The 22,681-nt window shown below is 43.7% G+C and overlaps 1 protein-coding gene across 3 annotated transcripts in view; it reads right to left on the bottom strand.

The window, feature by feature from the left end:
* The window catches only part of KIF26A (kinesin family member 26A), a 142,075-nt gene that overhangs the window by 23,000 nt on the left and 96,394 nt on the right, over positions 1–22,681 (bottom strand). For all 3 annotated transcript variants that reach the window (XM_059723278.1, XM_059723279.1, XM_059723281.1), the window contains one exon: positions 2,029–2,238. In XM_059723278.1, coding sequence (XP_059579261.1) covers positions 2,029–2,238 — 210 coding nt within the window. The remainder of the gene's footprint in view (positions 1–2,028; positions 2,239–22,681) is intronic.

Here is a 22,681-nt window from a genome sequence, read left to right as displayed (position 1 = left end):
AGCAGGTCCTCAAAGAATCCATTTCTAAGCACTTGGAGAAGAAGGTGGTGATTAGGAACAGTCACCATAGATTAACCAAGGGCAAGTCATGACTGACCAACCTCACTGCCTTCTAAGATGAGATAACTATCTCTCTGGATGTGGGGGAAGCAGTGGATATAATATATTTTGACTTTAGCAAGGCTTTTGATACTGTCTCTCACAGTATTCTTACAAGCAAGCTGAGGAGGTATGGGTTGGATGAATGGACTGCAAGGTGGACAGAAAGCTGGCTGAATTGTCAGGCTCAATGGGCAGCAATCAATGGCTCAATGTCTAGCTGACAGCTGGTATCAAGCGGAATGCCCCAGGGGTCTACTTTAGTAGGAGCACTGCCAGCAGATCGAAGGAAGTTATTATTCTGTTCTGTTCTACAGTGGTGAGGCCACAACTGGAGTACTGTGGTCAGTTTGGGGCCCCACTACAGAAAGGATGAGGACAAGTTGGAGAGAGTCCAGCAGAGAGCAACAAAAAAGGCTTGGGTGTTGGGCACATGATTCCTGAGGACAGGCTGAGGGAACTGGGTTTATTATCTGCAGAATAGAAGACTGAGAGGGGATTTAATAGCAGCTTTTAACTATCTGAAGGGTGCTTCCAAAGAGGATGGAGCTGGACTATTCTCAGAGGTGGCAGATGACAGAACAAGGTGCAACGGTCTCCAGTTGCAGCAAGGGAAGTTTAGGTTAGATATTAGGAAAAACTTAATCAATGGCTCAAGGTCTAACTGGCAGCTAGTATCAAGTGGAGTGCCCCACAGGTCAGTCCTGGGGCCGGTTTTGTTCAATATCTTCAATAACAGTCTGGAAGATGGGATGGATTACACACTCAGCAAGTTCACAGATGACACCAAGCTGGGGGTTGCTATTAAATCACTAGGAGGGTGGCGAAGCACTGGAACAGGTTACGTAGAGAGATGATGGAATCTCCATGTTTTTAAGGCCCAGCTAGAGAAAGCCTTGGCTGGGAATATCTAGTAAGGGATGGTCCTGCTTTCAGCAGGGGGTTGGACCAGATGACCTCCTGAGGTCCCTTCCAACCTGAATTGTCTATGATTCTATTATTCCAACTTCCCCCACACAGGGAGGGTAGAAAAAGGTTTTTTGGATGAAATTTCTCTTTTTTGCTCAGCTTTTATATGAATTGTTTTGAAATGTCCTGAAGTTGAGTTTTCTTATAGATTGAACTATTGCTCTCCATGATCAGTTTTTTAATTCTCTTGCAAAGTTCCTATATTTCTTTCTCCCATATTATGTTCATCATGGGCTTCATGTTTGCTGACGTTGTACTGTGGACCACCCAACTCAGGCCCAAAATTCCCCTTTCCTTCTGTACATGACTTCTGGGTACATGTTCTGTTTCAACTCTGCAACTGCTATTCTACAGGGCTAGGAGAAGGGCACAGCCATCATTAATACAATGAATCTGACTACTCAGGAAATATGCAAATACACAACTCAAATAAACTGAAGCAGGAAACCAAACATACAAAGGTTCCATGATCCCTTTCAGTAGCAGCGATCTTTAGGATTAGACGTAGCCATTGTCTCAACTGAACAAAGCACTTACTATGGGCTTAATTTATGGCACATGAGTGAATCTGTTCCTATTCAGCACTAAATGTTTACATTTGGGTATGTGCTCAAATCTAAGAGAAGTCAATGGAGTAACTCTGCAGATGGTACAAGAATTACTACATAAATCAGGTGGAAATGTGAATTCCAAATTAGCTGCAGCCCTTTCAAGAACACCAAAAAGTACAGGGAAGGTATTCAATCAGCAAATTTTTCTGCACAAACATTTAACTTCACATCCAGGCTAACCGCATACAATACAACATTTACCCATCACCTACTAAATTATCTGTTTTCCCAGAGATAAAAATCAACTTGTTCAAATAAAATCCTGTAGAAGTGGGTAAAGAACACTGACAACATTAAAACAACAAGGCAGCAGGAAGAGTTGTTAGGTTCATGTGCTAATTTTCAGTACCTGTGAAGCATCCTGAGGGAACACTGCATCAAAGGCAAACATCTTTGGGACAGCAACAACACCTCTCCTGTGACCCAAGTTGGAGGGTCCACTTGTAGATGGATCATAAAGTGTGATTTGCTTTTTTCGAGGGTCTACCTTTAGAAAGGACATGGATTCGGATGTGTCATGAGTTCCATGAGAAGGACAAATTCTCACCATCACTTTCACCTGAAAGTCGTTACAAGGAAAGCAACAATTTTAGTTCTCACAGCTACAGTAAATAATTGCTCAGCATCCCTTGCAAGCTTCCCCCTCTCCCTTCCTGCCTCCCCCAAAACTTGAACATTTGTAACAGTGACATGATTCAAAATATCGTCTTGATAAATTCAGGCCAGATTTTCAGAAATGGCTTCTTGCGCATGAAATGAATTAATTTTTAAAATATCCACTTTTTCACCTTCAGTAATTGTAGATGCTAATTCCATTTAGATAGCTGGGTACCTGATTTTCCCGTATGATCAACAGTGGGCATAAAATCAGAAAAAGAGATAGTAGTAAGACCTTTTTCTAAATCAGGAACAGTGAATCAGGTTCTAGATTTCCACCGATCAGGATCTTAATGTCCATTGGAGTTTTGACCTAAGGATCTCTTAGTCCATTTTTAACAGCTACTTGAATAAACAAAAAAAAAAAAAAAAGGCAGCTAAACCAGGATTGGGAAGCCCTAAGAGTTTTCAATTTCCCTCCTGCTAATTGACACGTTTAAGTCCAATTAATTTATTACAAAAGTACTACCGTAACCCACATGGCCAGATGCTTTTCACACTCATAACTCATTGCTAAGCATTTCACTGCTTGACTTAAAGTTTGTTATCACTGCACAACTATTTCTACTTTTGAGTTTAAGGTGGGTGGGAGTTTAAGGCGGGTGGGAGTTTAAGGCAGAGGAGGAAGGAAGGAAGGAAAGAAAGAAAGCAAGCATTCAGAAGCCCAAAACCTCGAAACTAACTTGCTAAAACAGTTTCTAAGGCTATAAATGTTTGGCTTTTTCATGTGATTGTCTAAGAGGTGGAATGTATTTTGTATATGGCTGAAATGCATAGCTTGAAGTTTTTAAAGGAGCCTAAGGAAGCTGGCTGCCCAAATCCCAATGAACATCAGTTGTTGCTGGGCACCTGAACCTAATAAAGTCCTTGAAAATCCTAGTCTTAGTCTGAAAATACAGGGAACCAAAGTTCTGGAGCAAATAAGGAAAGTAAAATGCTACCCAAGAATCTATTCCACCTATAATAATTTAGGTCTTTTCAAACTGAGGGGGAAATGCTGCCAAATGATCTACACCACAAATACCATTTATACCTATGCAGAATGGTAAAATGCTAGCAAAGCAGAGTTGTGCATCTTTTTTGCACTGGTACACAGTACACAGGGACAGAACAATAGTGAATCAGGCCCCATACTTCCACTGATCCACTTTCTAGAGGATTCAAACTTAGAGAAAAGGCATATTCCACCAGTGAATCTGAGCAACCACCATGAAGCATTTAGATTACAAGTGGAATCATAGTGTTATGTCCTAACCCAAGTATCAAAAACCCCTGAGATACCCGAGACCTCACTATTCAGTTGTGCACTAGGCAGCAGTTCTTAAGCTGCAGCAAACTGAAGCCAATGGAGCACAACAATTTATACCAGTTGAGGACTTGCTCCCAGTGCCTTGTTATACAGAGGGTGCCAAACATGAGACTCCTCCACTTCAAAACACCATTGAACATAAGCAATCACCTCTCTTTTTAGCTGCCAATATACAATACAGAAAGCATAGGGTCTCATATATCAACCCTGCCATCATCAGAGATACTCCAGTCTACCTAACCAACCCTCCAGAACATGTGCCATTCCAAACACAGCACGTGTATGTACTTAATGTATTTGACTCAAGCCCCCATTACACGTTCAGGTAAAGGTGCAATGGTTTCTAATGCTTGATCCACAAAATTGTGCATCCTACTATGCCACACATGCATAGTAGGAGGCACAATTGTGGAATTGTGCCTTATTGCTGGTGCAGGGGGAGCCTGGGATCCGCCCTGCACCAGCAAGAAGCAAGCTCCCACAGCTGGGAGCACCCTCAGTTGCCCCATGCACCCACAGGACTGCGGGATATACCCCTGAGCCTTAGGGATTGTGGCAGCCATGTTCCTCCAGACTTCGGGGTTTCACGATGGGAATGGTGCACCCCTGTGGCTGGGAGACCTGACAGCCGACAGGGCTCCCAGCTGCAGGGGAGACCCTGCAACACATGCATATTAACGCTTAATAGCAACCAGCTCTAAAGTTAGTACACATTTTCAAGGTCTCACTTCACAGCTGGTTGGACCTTTTCATTGTGTGGTAAGTACTTTAATACATAGCTGGTCTTAAGGTATTTGTGCAATTATCCAGTTAATTATACAATACCAGTAATCTGTGTAGGGGGCCTCAGATATAGCACCAGAGGAGTAGGAGATCACCTATAAGGATCTCCTACTTTCCAACAATTACTTGTTAACTTTAAACCTAAACTTTCCAGGCTTTCTAGCATCAGTTTTACAAACATAGTATTCAAATAATGATGCTTAATTCAAATAATGTTGATTTACCCCATTAAGATGGGAACAGAAAACCAAACAACCCCCACTCAAATTTATATTAGCTCTATGAGAAATGCCACTAATACTAGTTAGAAATGAAGCTATTTTAATTGACACTGAAATAAAACATCAAACGAAAATAGTGCTATCAAGGCTGAAAAAATGGATGTTGCATATGCCCTAAAAGAAAGCATTTTGTCCCATAACCCTACAGATGTACAAGACTGCTGTCCCTCTTTAAGTCCCATCAATCTGCTATCACTTTTTCCCAGGACATCATTGTGCACAACTGTAAGGTTAGCATGGATCCTTCCCTAACAAGGCAGCCAACATGCATGACCTGGCTGTCCACATACTGCTGAAGTAGCAGCAATGCAACTTGAAAGGCCTACCTGTTTTACAGGACTGTGCTGCTCCTGTTTTGATCCAGGTCAAAACCCTTCGACAAATCAGGACTGGGTCAAATGCAATATCTAGTTATAGGCTAAGATACTTATTTGAGGTGAAGGCAGAACAAAACAGAGTAGAAATCAGATCCCAGGAAGGGATCCAAGCAGCCCCAAGTGGGAGACCTTGCTGTCCAATCTCTGCTCTAGGGACAATGAGGAGGTGGGTATATAGTCCCTTCCACCATAAGAAATGTAACAGCCCTGTGCCCAAACCAATGAGATTTATATGAAGCTTAAAAGTAAGCACCTCTTTTCATTTCTCATGTCAATAAGTGTTGATACTGAATAGTTTGGATGTTGTAATGGGTCCCCAAGCAGCTTGATTCTCACTCACTACCTGTTCCCGTATTTCTCCAAAGAACAAAAGCTACAAGCTTTTCTAGTAAATATTACAGGAGACTTCAGGGAAGGTGATATCACATCATTCAAACGTGTTCGTCCTGCTAAGCAACCTCCTGATTTCAACGCTTTGCTTTATTTTCTCTTTGGTGCTGATATGAATATGAAAAGACAGTCCTGGAAAATAAGCGAACCTTAAAATAAATGAAACAGCTGCTTCTAAAGAGAAAGTGCATTATAGGTGACAGATTCAAGGCTGATTCCCTATAAAAGCTGCATGAAGCTAGCTTTGTGTGCTAGAGTGCTTCCTTCAACCTTGACATATTACCAAGGTGTTCAGAAAATAACCTTCTCAACGCAAAAAAAAAATCCACTTCAAAATCACTTGATTAAAATGAATTTTAAAAAGTACACCGTCTTCAAAATGCATCTATAAACTCTACTTTCTTTTCTCTCTTATACCTATTATTAGATTATGCCAGTAGATGCTGGTATAAAGGGAAAATTGGTTTGCTCCTGACCTCAGCAGTGAGTTATCTCCATCAACAGCATGCTATCCCCTACATAAGGATGGTTTCACCCCCAGAAAAGCTGTGCGTGTCAAGTGAGCCTTTTAAGTCCACCACTCTGGAGCCAGAGGATGCTGAAATCTCTCACCATAATGGATCAGATTCTAACACTAACTGACCTCCAGGGTCATGCTCATTTTTACAGCGAAAGTGGGCTTTCAAGAGAAATGGAGGGAGAGGGGGAGGGGGAGGAGCTCCTTTTTAGTGCTTTGTTTCCAACAGCTGCCTTGGGGCACAGCAAAATGCCAGATTTCGGATAAATCACTTTACCCTTCCCCCCACCAGGTAAATTTGGATCTTCATGATAATTCATGTGACTACCTCTTCCAGTCATGCCATCCCTCTTCCACCCATGCCATCCCTCCATATTTAAAAAGGCTACATGCCTGATAATGTAATTCTTAATCAGGCTGGTTTGCCTAATCACACAACTGACTTTGGAGAAAGCAGTAGGAACTGCCCATGTAAGCATTCACTGGTGGGGGCAGAATCTATCCTTCAGTAGCACTGGACAAGCCACAAGGGGGAATTTGGTTTATGGCTAATCCTGGGTGCGTGCACACAGTTCTGGACCAACACAGAAAAGTATGGTACTGCATCTTTCTTATTTAGTGCCATTAGGACTCGACCAGTCTTATGAGACAAGGTCCACATCCTCAGCTGCAAGGTTAGTGCCGTGATACAGATATTGCTTTAGGCTGCATGTGGGAGGGATAATAAAGACAGGAAAATAATGGCAGAAGAGTCCACCATCACCACCTCCTGTGACTTTACTGGCAACCTTTCAGAGACTGCTCCTTTTTCAAGACTCCCTAGCATTTTCTATGCCTTTTCCATGGTGGTAAAATTCTTCACTGACAAGGACTATAAAGATTACTGTATTTCCTCACATACCATAAACCCCCAAATAAGACATACACTTTGTTTTTGGGGAGGCAGAATGAAAGAAAGCAGATTTTTCCAGTGTTATTGCTGAATAGAGCAGGGACAGAGCCTAATCTTCAGCTGATTCCCCAACCCTTTCCTGTTTAATTAAAAGCTGAAAACCTAGCTGCTGCTGAAGACTGGTCTCAATGGGTGGATCAGTGATTGTGAAAAGAGCTAAAGACTCTCCAATGACTGTGACACAAGAGAAGAGAGACTAGAAGCAGCTAGCAGACAGCAAAAACTACTCAAAGAAAGGGTAGCTTGATTAGTGAAACATCAAGACCATTAAAAAGGGGGAACTGTTGTTAATACTTGTGGAGTGAAGAACAACGAGCCATTATGTAAATTTACTCTCAGCTGCCTGAATGGAAATGCCACTGCTGTTGCCCAGTGGCACAGGGATCAAAGTGGGTGCTTCTATTCCAGGCACAAAATCAACTTTCCTGCTTAGGACTTGTACCCCAATTTGGGAGGGGCTGATTTTTTGGGGAAAAGTGTGTGTGGCAAAAACAAAGCGCAACTGAAATCAGAGCACTGGATTATGCCATCTAACATCTGAAGTCCTGATTCGCATGACTGACAGTTAAAAACAGTCACATACGCATTGCCACACAGAGGTTCAGTATTGCTGCCTATCAGAAGCATGGTTCTCTGTCCAGAAGGGATATAAGACCGTGACAGGCAAGGTCTAGGAGCACTACAGAGGCAGCCTCAAGGATGAAGCCCATTGCATCTAATCCTCCCTTGCTCACCCAGGATCATCATCCTATCGTCTAGAGATATCAACTTTGAAAAGAGTGTCATCAAATATGAACAAATGAGGCATGCAACACTGAACATACCACATTGGAATGAGGAACACAGAAGTCATGAAAAAGTATACTGACCCATAACAACGGGAAACCGTGACAGAGCTATAGTCCAAGTTCATTGTCTTTGGGATAAATATGATTCTGGCCTCATGGACAGTATGGTCAACTGGAGAGGGAGAATTTCACCACCACCATTCAGAAAAGACTAAAGCAACGCAAACTATTAATTGCAAAGTTTAAGAGCAGCTGCATAAATGTAGCTATTTTAAATGGGAAAAATGCAATGCCCACATTTTTAGCACGAACTGCATATTTTTACAGTTCATGAATTCTTTAGTCGATAAATGGGCAATCTTGGTGAAGCGCACTGGTTGCTGAGCAAGTCTAGAAATGGAACGAACACACTTGCAATGCATTCAGATGCATTTATTCACTTACAAATTAAACAAGTTCACACAAATAACGATTTAATATAACCTTGATGCCACAGAAAGTTCATATCAAACAGGCAGGTCAGTTAGCTTAAAACTGGCCATTCATTTAAGGTGCTGACATTACAACCTAGATATGCAATAGCCCTGACAGCCTGGTACACTTGCATGCTACTCTGAAATTAGATGAGTAGTGCTTTAGATGGAATAGTAAAACTGAGACAGAAAGCCTCTAGGAAGGGGAGAAAGAAGAACAGCGGAGATGCAAGAAGTTTAGTTTTAAAGAGAAAGAGGGAACAACAATGCAAGACAAAGGAAAAGAAAAAAAATAACACAAGAGAGACACAAAAAGAATGAAAGATAAAAATGCATGAGCTGCATGATGCTAGCATCTGACCTTGGAGAGGGGCTCAAGTAAAGAGAGAGAGACCACATGAACACTGGAGACGTCTGCTGAGTTTCAAGGCCTTTCCTTACAGAACAGCACAGTACCACCTAATACAGCATCTGTGTCTTGGCCAACGTTAGAATCCTTTTAAAAAGTATATGATAACATCTTTAATCCTATGCTAAAAAGCTGTTGGGTTTTGGTTTTTTAGTGGCTTTCTGTTAAAAGGGATTTTTTTTATACCTGGATTTGAATTCTACAAACTACCCCCCCCACCCAACTACACATTCCCATAATTAATATTTGCATTTATGCAAGAAGCCTTCTGAATCATGTGCATCATTCACTTAACTTTTTAATTAACAGGTTCTGTGATCTTGAGGGTTTTGTACACTATGAGTTAACATTAAACTGCTGAACTTTCCAAATTCACATTTTTGCAGGAATCAGGAGGTCAGCAGAATCGCTGAAGGAAATCCTATTAAAATTGAAAGTACTTGGGAAAAGACAGAAGATAAACATCTCTTGAATATGCCACCAGAGATAAAGCACTTAATTAATAAATAGATTAATTGGAAAGCCCTGGAAGTGGGTGCTATGAAGTCAGAGTGCACCTGGGCATGTTCAAAACTGTCTATGGAAAAGATGGGAGAAAGATTCACTGGAATCAGGGATTTGGGGGGTCTTTTTTTCTTTAACATTTATCTATCTGTCAGCCTCTAGTAGCTGTCAGGGAAAAAAGGTTAGAAAAGCAAACATCTGTAAGGTGGACATTCCTAACATGTAAGGACAAACAAAATAGATATAGATCCTAAAGCCTGCAAAAAACAAAAAAAAAAGTGGGGATGGGGGCAAATAATAAAGAAAAATGGATATTTTATACATGTGTAGCAAAAGTTTTAAAGACGATATAAATGCACAAATGCAGATTTCTATTCTAGGAGAGTGGAGAAAAATCAACTTCTGAAAGACTCAGAGAAATCAGCTATCTACAATGACAATCATAGCTCCGACACAACTGCATGTAGTTTTTTGTTTCCAAAGAATCACAGGACAACTGAAAAGCTTATTATGCAGTATACAAAAATGCTATTAATGTTTGAGGAAAAAATGCATCTTAACCAGAACTCTAGCTCTTAACATCCTTGGACATAATGAGATACAGCATGACACTTACATATTGCAATCCCGAACACAAAAACCAAGGGTGCAAACATTCCAAAATTCTGGAACTGGATCCAAATCTCACAGTATAAGCCAACCAGTCAATAGTAGGCCTTACCTACGAGCAAGCTAGATCGACATAGATTCATAGATGTTAGGGTCGGAAGGGACCTCAATAGATCATCGAGTCCGACCCCCTGCATAAGCAGGAAAGAGTGCTGGGTCTAGATGACCCCAGCTAGATACTCATCTAACCTCCTCTTGAAGACCCCCAGGGTAGGGCAGAGCACCACCTCCCTTGGGAGCCCGTTCCAGACCTTGGCCACTCGAACTGTGAAGAAGTTCTTCCTTATGTCCAATCTAAATCTGCTCTCTGCTAGCTTGTGGCCATTGTTTCTTGGAACCCCCGGGGGCGCCTTGGTGAATAAATCCTCACCAATTCCCTTCTGTGCCCCCGTGATGAACTTATAGGCAGCCACAAGGTCGCCTCTCAACCTTCTCTTGCGGAGGCTGAAAAGGCCCAGTTTCTCTAGTCTCTCCTCGTAGGGCTTGGTCTGTAGGCCCTTAACCATACGAGTGGCCCTTCTCTGGACCCTCTCCAGGTTATCCGCATCCTTCTTGAAGTGCGGCGCCCAGAATTGCACGCAGTACTCCAACTGCAGTCTGACCAACGCCCTATAGAGGGGAAGTATCACCTCCCTGGACCTATTCGTCATGCATCTGCTGATGCACGATAAAGTGCCATTGGCTTTTCTGATGGCTTCGTCACACTGCCGGCTCATGTTCATCTTGGAGTCCACTAGGACTCCAAGATCCCTTTCCACCTCTGTGCCACCCAGCAGGTCATTCCCTAGGCTGTAGGTGTGCTGGACATTTTTCCTCCCTAGGTGCAGCACTTTGCATTTCTCCTTGTTGAATTGGATTCTGTTGTTTTCTGCCCACCTCTCCAACCTGTCCAGGTCTGCTTGCAGCTGTTCCCTGCCCTCCGGCGTGTCCACTTCTCCCCATAGCTTTGTGTCATCTGCAAACTTGGACAGAGTACATTTCACCCCCTCGTCCAAGTCGATGATGAAGACATTGAAGAGTATCGGTCCAAGGACCGAGCCCTGCGGGACCCCACTGCCCACACCCTTCCAGGTCGAAACTGACCCATCTACCACGACTCTCTGGGTGCGACCCTCCAACCAATTCACCACCCACCAGACTGTGTAGTCATCCAAGTCACAGCCTCTTAACTTGTTCACCAGTATGGGGTGGGATACCGTATCGAAGGCCTTCCTTCGAGCCATATTTAAGCTAGGGACAGAAGTTACACATAAACCAATTTAAGTGATCAGAAACTGGTTTAAACCTGTAACAGAACAAAAGTTCAGTGCATATAAACCAGTTTCAAAATGGCCAAAGCAGATTTAAAGATAAACCTGGATGAATGTAGTATAAGACTTAAGTGATTTGGGCCAAACTGGTTTATGGAACTTCTGTTCCAGACCCCTTCCTGGTTTAAGTTTAATCAGAGTCCCCCAGCATCCCAGCATGCTTTTCAGCCCTGGGCTGAGCTGTGCTGTCTGCTCCAGAGACCAAGGCCAGCTCCGCTCTTCTTCTCTCTAACCAGAACAGGAGCAGGAGCGTGGCCAGGTGCCTGCCCAGCATGGCCCCTTAAGTGAAAGGGGCAGGGAGGGGGTTTATTCCTCCTTCCTTCCCCTCTCCCCCAGGGGTCCCCAGCTGGGGTCTGCCTGGCTGGGGCAGAGCAGCCCATCAGACGTTCCTCCCCCCACCCACCCAGCCACTCAAGCAGCGGGGGAGCATGGCCAACCCCATTAGCAGCTTGAAGCAAACAGAGGGAAGGAGTGGAATTTAATCTCCCCCTCCCCTGTCCCACTGACATGGACCCCAGCTGGGGTCTGCCCGGCTGGGGTGCAGCAGCTCATCAGGGACCCCCCTCTTGCTGCTCCAGTGGCAGGGGTGGGGGCATGGCCAGATGCCAGCCAGCATGGTGAAGGGGCAGGGAGGGAGTTTATTCCCCGCTCCCTTTCCTCTCCCACCAGGATACCGCAGCCAGGGTCTCCCAGCCCTGGCCACCTCCTCTGCTGCTTGCACCCAGCCAGACAGACCCCTGCTGGGGTTCCCTGGGCAAACAGGGGAGGGTGTAAACCCCCTCCCTTCCCCTTTCACCTCAGGGGGCCATGCTGGCTGGGGTCCAGCCACACCCTCACACCTGCTGCTGGACCAGCAAGGTGGGAAGGACCCTGATGGGGCAGCAGCCCCTGTCATGATGTCCTATGGAGCACAAGCCTATTCCCAGTGACAGCAGGAGTCTATACAATGGACAGGAGTGGGGCAGACAAAGCTGCCACAGCGTACACAGAGTGAGTGGCAGCAGCGGGGCTCAGAGGATGGCTACAGGTGTTTGCTGAATTTTTGGGTGGCCATAGCCCCCCAAACCTGCCCTAGCACTGCCACTGCTTGCCCCTGGTAGGCTGCAGCAGCACAGCCTCTCCCACCAGGAAGAGGCTTGCACTCCCCAGGACACCACGACAGAGAATGCTGTCCTGTCAGGGTCCCTCCCACCTCCCCGGTCCAGCAACACAGGTGGGGGTGTGGACAGACACTGGCCAGCATGGCCCCCTGAGATGAAGGGGACAGGGAGGTGGTTTATTCCCCTCACCCTTCCCTCTCCCCCACAGAGAACCCCAGCCAGGTCTGCTTGGCTGGGTGCGAGAGGCGAGGGCATCAGCTGGCAGACCCTGGCTGCGGTCCCCTGGTGGGATAGGGGAAGGAGGGAGGAAATAACCCCCTCCCTGCCCCCTTCACCATGCTAGTCGGTATCTGGCCATGCCCCTGCCACTGGAGCAGCGAAGGGGGGGAGGGGGCTGACAGAAGCTACTGCACCCCAGCCAGACAGACCCTGGTGGGAGTCCATGCTGGTGGGACAAGGGAGGGAGGGGGGATTAAATCCCACTCCCTCCCCCCCATTTGCTTCAGGTTGCCAATGGGGTTGGCCATGCCCCCCCCCCCCCACCTGCTATTTGAGCAGGAAGGGCAGGAGGGGGGAAATGCCTGACAGGGACTGCTCTGCCCTAGGCAGGCAGACCCCAGCTAGGGTCCCGGAGAGAGAGGGGAAGGAGGGGGGAATAAACCCCCTCCCTGCCCCCCCCTTCACCTTAGGGGGCCATGATAGGCCAGCATCTGGCTGGAGCCTAGGGTTTATCCACATTCCTCTCTCCCCACAAAAACCTAGCAAGGGCTTTTTCCTCCCCCTTTCGTCCTCCAGGCACACCTTGGCTGGGGTCCCTGCAGGCCATGGTGGGGGTTTAAACCCCTCCCCAATCATACACATGCCTGAAGGGGCCTTACCACACCCCCTCCCTCAGCTCATACCCAGTTCCCCCAACCTGGCCACCGTGTAAGGAAAGGGAGGCCTTGCTCTAGCCCCCTCAGCTTCTAGCCTGAGCCACTACAGGTATATGCCTGAATTTCCAGAATAAAAAATGAATGCATATTCACTTGCAAATCAGTTCAATGTACACAGTTTAAACTAACCTGCAAAGATTGAATCAATTCAGGCTCATGCTTTTTGAATGTCTGTACTTAGTTATAGAACCAAATGAAGCCCACCTGCTTGAACCCATTTATCCAGGCTGCAGAGGTCCTTCAGGAATCCTGTCCAGTTCCACATTCACTTTTCAATGTAGGTCTGAGCATCAGTGGTATGTGTTAGACCACCAAGGTCACCATAGATAAAGAATGGTTGCACACAGGACATTAGAGAGGCTGTGAGAGTGCAATTTGTTTTATTGCAGGAAGGAGGATTATACTTTTCAGACCAAAGTGTTAAGCAGAGTCTTCAGGCAGTTTCCAAAGAAAGCCAGGGAGGTTTTTTGAAGTATAGCTGGAGAAGAAATTATCACGTGCTTGAGGACAGACAGGAAAGGAGAAGAGAAAGAAGCTGGGCAATAAAGAAGGCCAGAGACTGCACAGGAAAGAAGGAAGGAAGCAATGGTATGGGACACATACAGCTGAGTAATTCAGTGAAGCCTGTCAAGGAGAGTTTTCACTTGATTCCAAAATGTACAGGAACCTGGGAGGGAATTCTAATGAAGCAATAATGTATCCTGACTTGCACGCTTCCCCCTCCATTTTGAATGGACTTTGAGAGTTAGGGCAAACAAAGGGAAAAAATGTAACTGAAACAACACATGATTAATGCGGTCAAAAAAGAAACATTTCCTGCATTCAGCATTGAGGTGGCAGACACAGATTACTGTCACTTCACAGGTTTGGGAGACACAGAAGAGATAAAGAAGACAGTTCAAGGGTGAATTGCTGGACTTGGTTCTCATGGGGGCTTTAATTATCAGGACATCTGCTGGGAGGAAAACACAGCAGTACAAAAGCAGCCCAGCATGTTCTTGGATTCTTCTGGGGATAATTTTTTGATACAGAAGGTAGAGAGGCCAACCAATGCAGAAGCTCTTCTTGACTAAGTGCTCTCAAACAGGGGAATTGGTTGAGAATGTAAAGGCGAAAGGTAACCTGTGGGACAATGACCACAAAATAACAGCATACAAGATCCTAAGGGGAGGAAGGAAGGATAAGAATGCTGGGCTTCAGAAAAGCAGACTTAGCAAACTCAGGGAACTGGTGTATAGAATCCCCTAGGAGGAGATGGAAACTGGACTGGGTGACCTGGTGAAGTCTCTTCCAGCCCTACTTTCCTATGATTCTAAGGCTAAGTACAGAGAGTCAAAAAGCTCAAGGCTCAATTGGTTCAGCCTTCACAGTTTAGTCTAAGCTGCAGGGATTGAACCAATAAGGAAATGAACACACACTCACTTTTGAATCGGGAAATGCAGCCACATGCCTGCAGTGGCTCAAGGCAGAAGCCAGGGGGTGCTAGAGCATACCTGCCAACCACTGCCAAAGGGGAGGGAAGAGAAAAAGCCCTGCTGGAGCAAAAGGGGCATGGCCATGACCCAGCCCATGCTCCGCCTGACAGGGGGGTGGGGGGGGGAGGAAAGAGGTAGTGGCATTGAATTCAAAAAAGCTTGAACAGGAATAGTTTTCTCTGAAAAACTGTAAAATGAAGAGATATAAATGCAGCCTGGGCTGTGTGTTTGCTTAGGCTTCCTGCTGCCCCCAAAGTCTCTGGGATTTGCAGTCCACGATCACAGTAGCAGGACTGTGCAGGGTTGCTTGTCACTTCTTTTTCCTTCTTCCAGGTGCCTCTGAGACTGTAGTCCACAGTCACAGCCAGGACTAAATTTTAGCAGGGTAGCTCTGTACTTAGAGGAAGGTGAATTTAATCCCCCTCCCTAGCCCCAGACCCCAGCTGGGGTTTGCCTGGGCAGGCTGGGGCACAGTAAGCCAGCCAGTGAGGCCAGTGAGCCATCCCTCACTGCTCCAGCTAGGGAGCAGAGGGGTGGAGCCAGTCCTGCTCTCTGAAGCAGACAGCACAGCCCAGCCCGGGGCTGAAGAGCATGCTGGGATGCTGGGGGGCTCTGATGCAACTTAAACCAGGATGGGGTCTGGGACAGAAGTTTCAGAAACTGGTTTGACCTAAATCAGTTAAGTCTGATACTACATTCATCAAGGTTTATTTTAAACCACTTCTGGCCATTTTGAAACTGGTTTATGTGCACTGAACTTCTGTTCTGTAACAGGTTTAAACCAGTTTCTGATCACTTAAACTGGTTTATGTGCAACTCTGTCCCTAGCCTAAGTGACAGGTGTTACAGTTCACCTGAATGAGATTAGCATCTAAAGCCAAACTTGATGTGGTTGAGTTTTCCCTGAGGCTGCCCATCTTTACAACCAGTAGGGTACTTGCTTTGTTTATGCAGAGCTGGAAATACCAGAAGTTGATGAAATATTTGACTATTTGAATTCAGAAAGAAATGGGCCAGCTTAGGTTGATGAGATAACAGCCAAGAATATATTCTGAAGAAGGACTGTAGCAGATAGATATATTCAGTGAGCAATACTCCTGTAAGTCATGGAAAAGGATTTACTAAACTATTGGATAGGTAGGGCTGGGCAGAAGACCAAAATCACTGGGATCCTACTGAACTTTACCGCATGACCAGAAGAGGTGGCATGATTGTCAGTATGGAGATTGAAAAAGAAGGATAGCAAAGACAAAGGACTAGATGATCTGGACTCTATCCCCATGTCAAACACAGACATATGGTGTTCATTCAAGTAGTGACTACAAACTATATTATACTGTAAAGAATCAGGCCATTACTGTTTACACTGACCAGAGAGTGATGCCAAATATTTTGTGTGTTTTGACCACAAGGGTTATATGCAGGAAAGACAAAATTAATTCACTGAATAACGAGTAGGCTCTGTGGTACTGTGAATATTAAAGAAAATTAAAGCCCTGATCAAGCCAATTAAGCACATAAAAACCTTTAAGCCTCTTTGAAGTCAATTGTGCTCGTGCCTTAGTCGGTGCTCATTTAAAACTGTACGTTTCTGTGATTTGTTGTATTGTGGTCCATACAAAGGTGTTAAGCCAGATGCTATAAAATGTCCTTTCATAGCATCCAAAGTATGTTTTGCCTATGAAAGCTCATGCCTCTCTGAACCAGTTAGCTTCTGCAGTGTCAGCCTGCCCTACCTTCTGAAGAATAAGGTGAAATAAGATAAAATATGGTAAAAAGAACATAAAATAGGATCTTGCAATTTGCCTTTGTTGAAACTATTCTACAAATGACCGTCAAACAATGTTGGCTACCTTAAAATTAAAAATTCTTAAAACTGAACAAGCAATTTGGTCCCTAGCAATAAGCATTATTATATATTTGAATAGATATTAAATCTTCCCTGCAAATGTGCATACCTGATAGGCATTGTCCAGACAAAGTTAATTTTGTTCAATGTTCACAAATTAATATATCAAAGCGGGTTAAGAGAATAAGAATATTTGTACTTATTCACCATTCTGAATCTATATGCTTATACACCATTCTAAATTAAGATATCATGCCAAGAAATAAGAAAGAATTAATTTTCTGTTGAATAAAGGTATAGGCCGCTTTCCAATGAAATCACTTATTTCTCAACTATAGTGCAAATCAAATTACAAAAGTCCTAGTTCAGAGCCAATATTTTTCATGGATTTAATTGTAACTGACAGATATATAACCTTTACAAAATTGGTTTACTGTGGTTGGCTCTCACAACCCCTTCATATACTGCCACCACAAGTATATGGCAAATTTATATGCAAAATTCCTATGCTAGCATAGAGTATCTAGATCCCTTGAGAGAACCTTGAAAAAAAAGTCACTTCTATATTGTACTCTATTAAGGAAGAATTGATTCGCTATTCCCAGATGACACTAACAAAACCATTTCATTTTTGAAGGTGGGAACAAAGTAGAAGAAAATGAGTATCTTTATATAATTTTCCACATTTTGTTTAATCTGTTCAGGGTATTTCAGCAAGGATGCATGTGTCATGGATTAGACAGAACTGTGTATGTGCACTAAAGACTTTTTAGTACAATATATGATTTATATTGGAAATAACACTCTAGTCATTAGGAAACAAGCAGTAATAAAGATGACAAAATTAAGTACCTATTTGTTATCCATCATCAAACTATCGTAAGAGCCGGTAAGTGGTGCACACACTGCACTTAAGGAAAGTCTATGTCATCAATAAATCATATTAGTGGTACCGGTACCTTGTCTAAGGCATGGAAAAAATATAAATGAAAATAAGTGTCTAAAATAAAAAATAAAGATAAGTATATGCCTTGCCAAGAAACCAGTTTGGTAATTCAAGTCCTTTCTAAATGCTCTACTCCAATTGTCTCATACAGAAGGCTCTGTCATTCTAATATAAAAAATTGACAGAATCTTTGGAAGAGACAAGCACTTAAAGTTGCTCTTGTAAGTGATGCAGTATTATAAAGAGTGTATTCAATATAACCCCAGAAAAAAAATTTTGCATGAGAAAGGCTTCCTACCACACTAAAGAAAAAGAGCAAATTAGAATGCTACACAGCAACCCCTGTAAAAAGGATGTCTTTTTTAATACCACAATATGATAAATTATCTTAAGTAGCACATTAATGTCAGAAATTGAGCATAATCTAACTTCTTTCCAGTGACAATATTAAATGGCTTTCAGACATCTTTCCCACTATTCTGACATTAAATTTAATAACACCCAGTGAGACCACAAAAATGATTCAGTTAAAAGAATCATACTGCATTGGATCATTGCCTTTTAAGCAGGATTCAGCTAAATGATTTGGACTCTTGGTGTTTTTCGCACATTCATGGGAAGGTATATAATTTGCTACGTAACATTTATCAATAGTGAGTGAAGTTCTTTTCAACGTACACTGTGCCACTGGCCATAGGCTTTGTCTGCCTGGGAGACAGATAATTGCTGATTTTACTAAACAAGTTCCTAAAGAAACCTTTCAGTTCTAACTTTAAAAGTTTAAACTTCCTCCACTGACATCACTGAAAATTCCAGACATTTGTGAGCATCTATGGTAGGACAGAAAATGATCCCATCTTGGTAGAGAAATGCATTGAACCATCTCTCTATTCAAAACGCTTAGATAAAAATCAGGAATGTACATTATGAGGCAGATTTACATGCACCAGCTGAAACTCTGAAGAATGGAGAGTGGGATTGGATTTAAGGTAACCCTGTAATTCTATGCATCAGTGTGTGGGGGGGGGGGGGTTAAATGCTTTTAATTTGTTTTAACAAACAACTTACAGCAAATACAGTCACATCCAAATGAAAGGCCATATGTTGCCATTAGCGCACAGCAGAATTTATGGTGACATGAATGGGAACAATGCTGTTAGGTTGAAAGCAAATTTGATTTCTTGCTCCAAAATTTGAAGCAGCCTCTAACTTCACCTCTAAACTCAGCGAACATTGCTTACCCCAAAATCTGAGTTCCTCCCCCATTTCACCCACCTATAGATTAATAGCTTCATCACTAAACCCTCAGGGTTTGAGGAACACAAGAGGTTAAACATCTTCCCCTTTCCTGAAACTCCATCAAGCCTACTGGAACAAGACCCTGCTCAAAAAGGAATGATGGAACAAGGATTTGGACTCTATAAAACATTGACAGTAAATACAGAAAACCTGGGGTAGACATCCAAACCTGATTCAGCAAGGCACTTACACAAATACTGAAATTAAGTGAGTTTTTAATCCCATTGACTTCTGCCCCTGTTTAGAAAAGCATCCTTATCCAGTATAGTACTTAAAAACATATTCTTAAATCTGAAGCCAATGAATGGGACTTCATCCCCGTCTCCATTGAGGCCTTGGCCACCAGAGACTTTCCTTGCTAGGGATGATAGAAAATATGGGTCCACTTGAGAAGTGCATGATTAAGCAATGAATTTATATTCCTAATATTGATCTTAAAAACATCTCTTTAAAAAGAAAATGCTTTGCCACTCTAGGTACTTTTCTAGAAATGTCAGTAAAAAGGCTAACGTAAGCTGTTACTACCTTATGGCATTGCTTCAGCCTTCTACAGTTTTGATGTTTAAAGAGCTAACCTTTCTCTAGCTCAATCACAGTACTCACTTTCATCTGACAAGGTAATTTAGAGATACATACACAGGGGGGAAATTCTTGCAAGTTGTACTATGTTTCTTTAGTTCTTTCTGTCCTTTATCTTTTTTTTTAAGTTATAATCTCAGAAGGAACTATTAAGGAAAATACAATGAATGACTGTTATTTAGTCATTACAGGTCTGATTCAATGAAGAATATAAATTTAGATTCTACCCTGGTACCCAGCTGATTCTTCCTGCCTTATACATCACAGATGCACATCTGCTTTTATAGGTAATAAAACGTTTCTTCAAAATTCAGAGTCTCGCGGTAACTGCATAACTGAACTTACTATGGGGACTGGCCTAAAATTCGTCATTATGGCAAGGGTATCAAACTTACCTGGGGCCCCAGGCCAGATCTGGACTGCAAGGCTCCTCTCAGGCTAGATCTAGCCTGGGGTAGCTGTCTTGGCCACCATGGCAGTGGCAGCAAAGGTAGCAAGGGTCTGGGGACAGAGGTCTGCTGGCGGCAGTGAGTCTGAGGAAGGAGTCCAGGGGCAGCAGTGGCAAGTCAAGTTCACCACCAACAGCCACAGTCAGTGGGGCCAAAGCGCCCCAAATCCCATGGCAGGTCATGCCTCCCAACTTCCAGTGGCCTGCTAGTAGCTCAGTAGGCCAGATACAGCAGCTCTGTGGGCCAGATCCAGCCTGCAGGCCATGTTTGACACCCCTGCACTATGGCAATGTCTGGCCTGGTCTATAGTAGGGGATTGGTCCACAGGGTCTGCAGAACTTACATAGCCGAGCTAGTACTAAAATACTTTAGAAGGGTGACAGGTGGCATAAGGTTATTGATGAGGTATAACACCAAGGCTCTGACCACCTGATGTCATTACAAGGTAAGGGATGGTTTAGCCAGGCCAAATCAATAGTTACAATAAGCCAAATTCATCTCTGATTTAACCCGCTTCATTGATCCATGAAGAAATCTGTCCCATTTTCCAGCTCAGAAGTTCACCTTCATTGCACAGTGAGGGCTGTTTTCTTTTCTGGTTTTTTGTTTGTTTTTTGTTTTTTTTAAAGAGGCTATTCCTGAACCTACGGAGGTCAACAGGAGTCCTACAGACCCTTGGTTACATTCTGACATGCATCTCACGCTGAGCTTGAGCAGAAACCATTGAGGAATAAAAACCTTCCAGTCAAGACTAACTAGATGAGACAAAACAACACTAAACTGGAGGCTGGGAAGAAAAGTGCTGACTTAGCAGCTCTCTAACCCAAAGGCACTTCTATCAGCAAGGAAGCCACATACTCTGATGACCCCACAACAATAAAAAGAACAAAACAAGGAGGGAGCCAGCCACAAGCACAGATGCTTCAGTAGGGAAAAATACAGCCCAGAGTCCAGTTTCTGGATCTTGTGGCTGCCAAGCATGTCCCATGTGTGAACAGACTCTGTTATTATTGACCAGACAGCAAGAAAAAATGGAGGAAAACAGGATTCTTGCTCATCGTTTAAGTACAATGGTGACAAAAGGAGACGGGACTCAAGTTAACAGTGAAGTTACATGCATCTGCCAACTTCTGCTGTTTGCTCTGTTTGTTAACTGCAATGGTGTTTAAAGCAATGAAGGAGAAACAAGTGGTTATTTATTCCCATTACTGTCATCATCACCAGGAAATTGTATCTATCTGAGTCTCTATCAGCCAGTCAGAGTGGTAGCAGGTGAAGGGGAAAATATAAAGGAAGAGTAATGAGCACAATGGGATAAATGCCAGCAAAGGGCACTTGTTCATTATCATTCTTTTATGGGGAACAAGGTAGAAATGTCCAGTAATATAAAATACATAAACCCACGTGCTAATCTTTTCCTTTGGCCAATAAGTATCAGCTTTAAGCTAAACAAGACACCCTTTATACATGAGCATAGCTTTTACAATCAGCTGAGGGATCTAAAATGAAGAAAACTGCTAATTTTATTTCTTTAGAAGGCATGTGTGATCAAGTCCTTTAAGGTGAGCAGAAGCTGCTCCTCCTGTGTACCTGTGAGCTAAAAGGGCATGGTGTCTTTCTAAGGCACAATGCTTCACAGTGCTCTCACAAAAAACCATGCAGGTCCTCATCAACAGTAATACGGTGACGAGTCTATGTGCCACAACTTAGCTCTAAGGTCTGTAATGCCTCCAGGACCACTGCTGAGAAGCAAGCACACTTACTCCCACTCAACATATGTCAAAGCCCCCAAATGAGGCCACATAGCTGGTTTAGAGCAGCCTGAGTGCTCTGTCTCAGGCACGCTTCATGGTGCACACCTAGGGGCTCTCCAAACTGATTGATTTCTGGGCTGCGAGACATGCTAAGCATCAGCAGTGCCGTAGCAAGGGGAGGAAAAGAGGAGCGAGCCCCGGGTGCCAAAGCGAAGGGGCACCAACAGGCACTGGCCAGCCGAGGCAGGGCACAGGACAGAGCTGCAAGCGGCTCGTCTGGGGGAGCGCGGGGACAGAGGAAGGGAGGCTCCCACCACTGCCTGCACTCCTGTGCAACCACGGGGGAGCGTGTGCCCCCTGGATCCATGAGTAGGGCAAGGGTGGGCTGCTGCTGCGGGCTTTGCCCCAGGCATCAAACTTCACTGCTATGGCACTGCTAAACATGGCAGAGTGGGCAGAGCCTGTTCCTTGGCACTGGTGTAAACCTAGCTTAAATTTTCACAAGAAGAATGGGCAGATATAGCAAGCGGGACATGCTGCAAGCGCTCATGTGGAAACAGTGTCTCTTACTTAATCTTCCCTTCCCTCAGCAGTGGCTTTCAGCTAAGGGTTACTAAACTCACCATGAGTCTATTGTAATCAAAAATCCATCTGAGATATTCGCTCCAAATGTATGGAAAAATGCAGGCAGAAACATATTTTCATTTGTACTTTTCCAGCTTCTTAAAAAGCCTGTCACACAAAAGGGCAAAGACTCCCTTCCCTTCCATTTAGCATAAATATGCTAGCATGAACCTTCATCTCCCTCAGCTCACTGATTTAACAGAAAAGTGCACAACAGTGTGTCATTTAAAGGTATTTAGGCTGACAAATTCTTCATGTTAATGTTGATTTGTATGGTTACTTGAGTTGCATATTTTAACTCTCCTGTGCACATCAGCTACTTTAGTTCCATTTTGAAATGTTCATCTCTTATAACCTTTGTAAATAAGTATTCAGATGCTGTAGCTTGCTATTAAAAGGTGATAAATATGAATAAAGCTTGAAATAGTTCTGTTAAGTTTTAACTGGTTTTAAGTAAGATTAAGCACAAAATTTACAATTAAGCTTTCTCCCCAACTTTATTTCTTTTTTTATTTGACTTCAGCAGAGTAACTCCAGATGTCCACTGAGGTAGGTGGGAAGGAAATCAGGACC

Source organism: Alligator mississippiensis, chromosome 2 (assembly GCF_030867095.1).
Source record: "Alligator mississippiensis isolate rAllMis1 chromosome 2, rAllMis1, whole genome shotgun sequence".
Classification (NCBI taxonomy): domain Eukaryota; kingdom Metazoa; phylum Chordata; order Crocodylia; family Alligatoridae; genus Alligator; species Alligator mississippiensis.
This window is presented reverse-complemented; position numbering and strand designations above follow the sequence as displayed.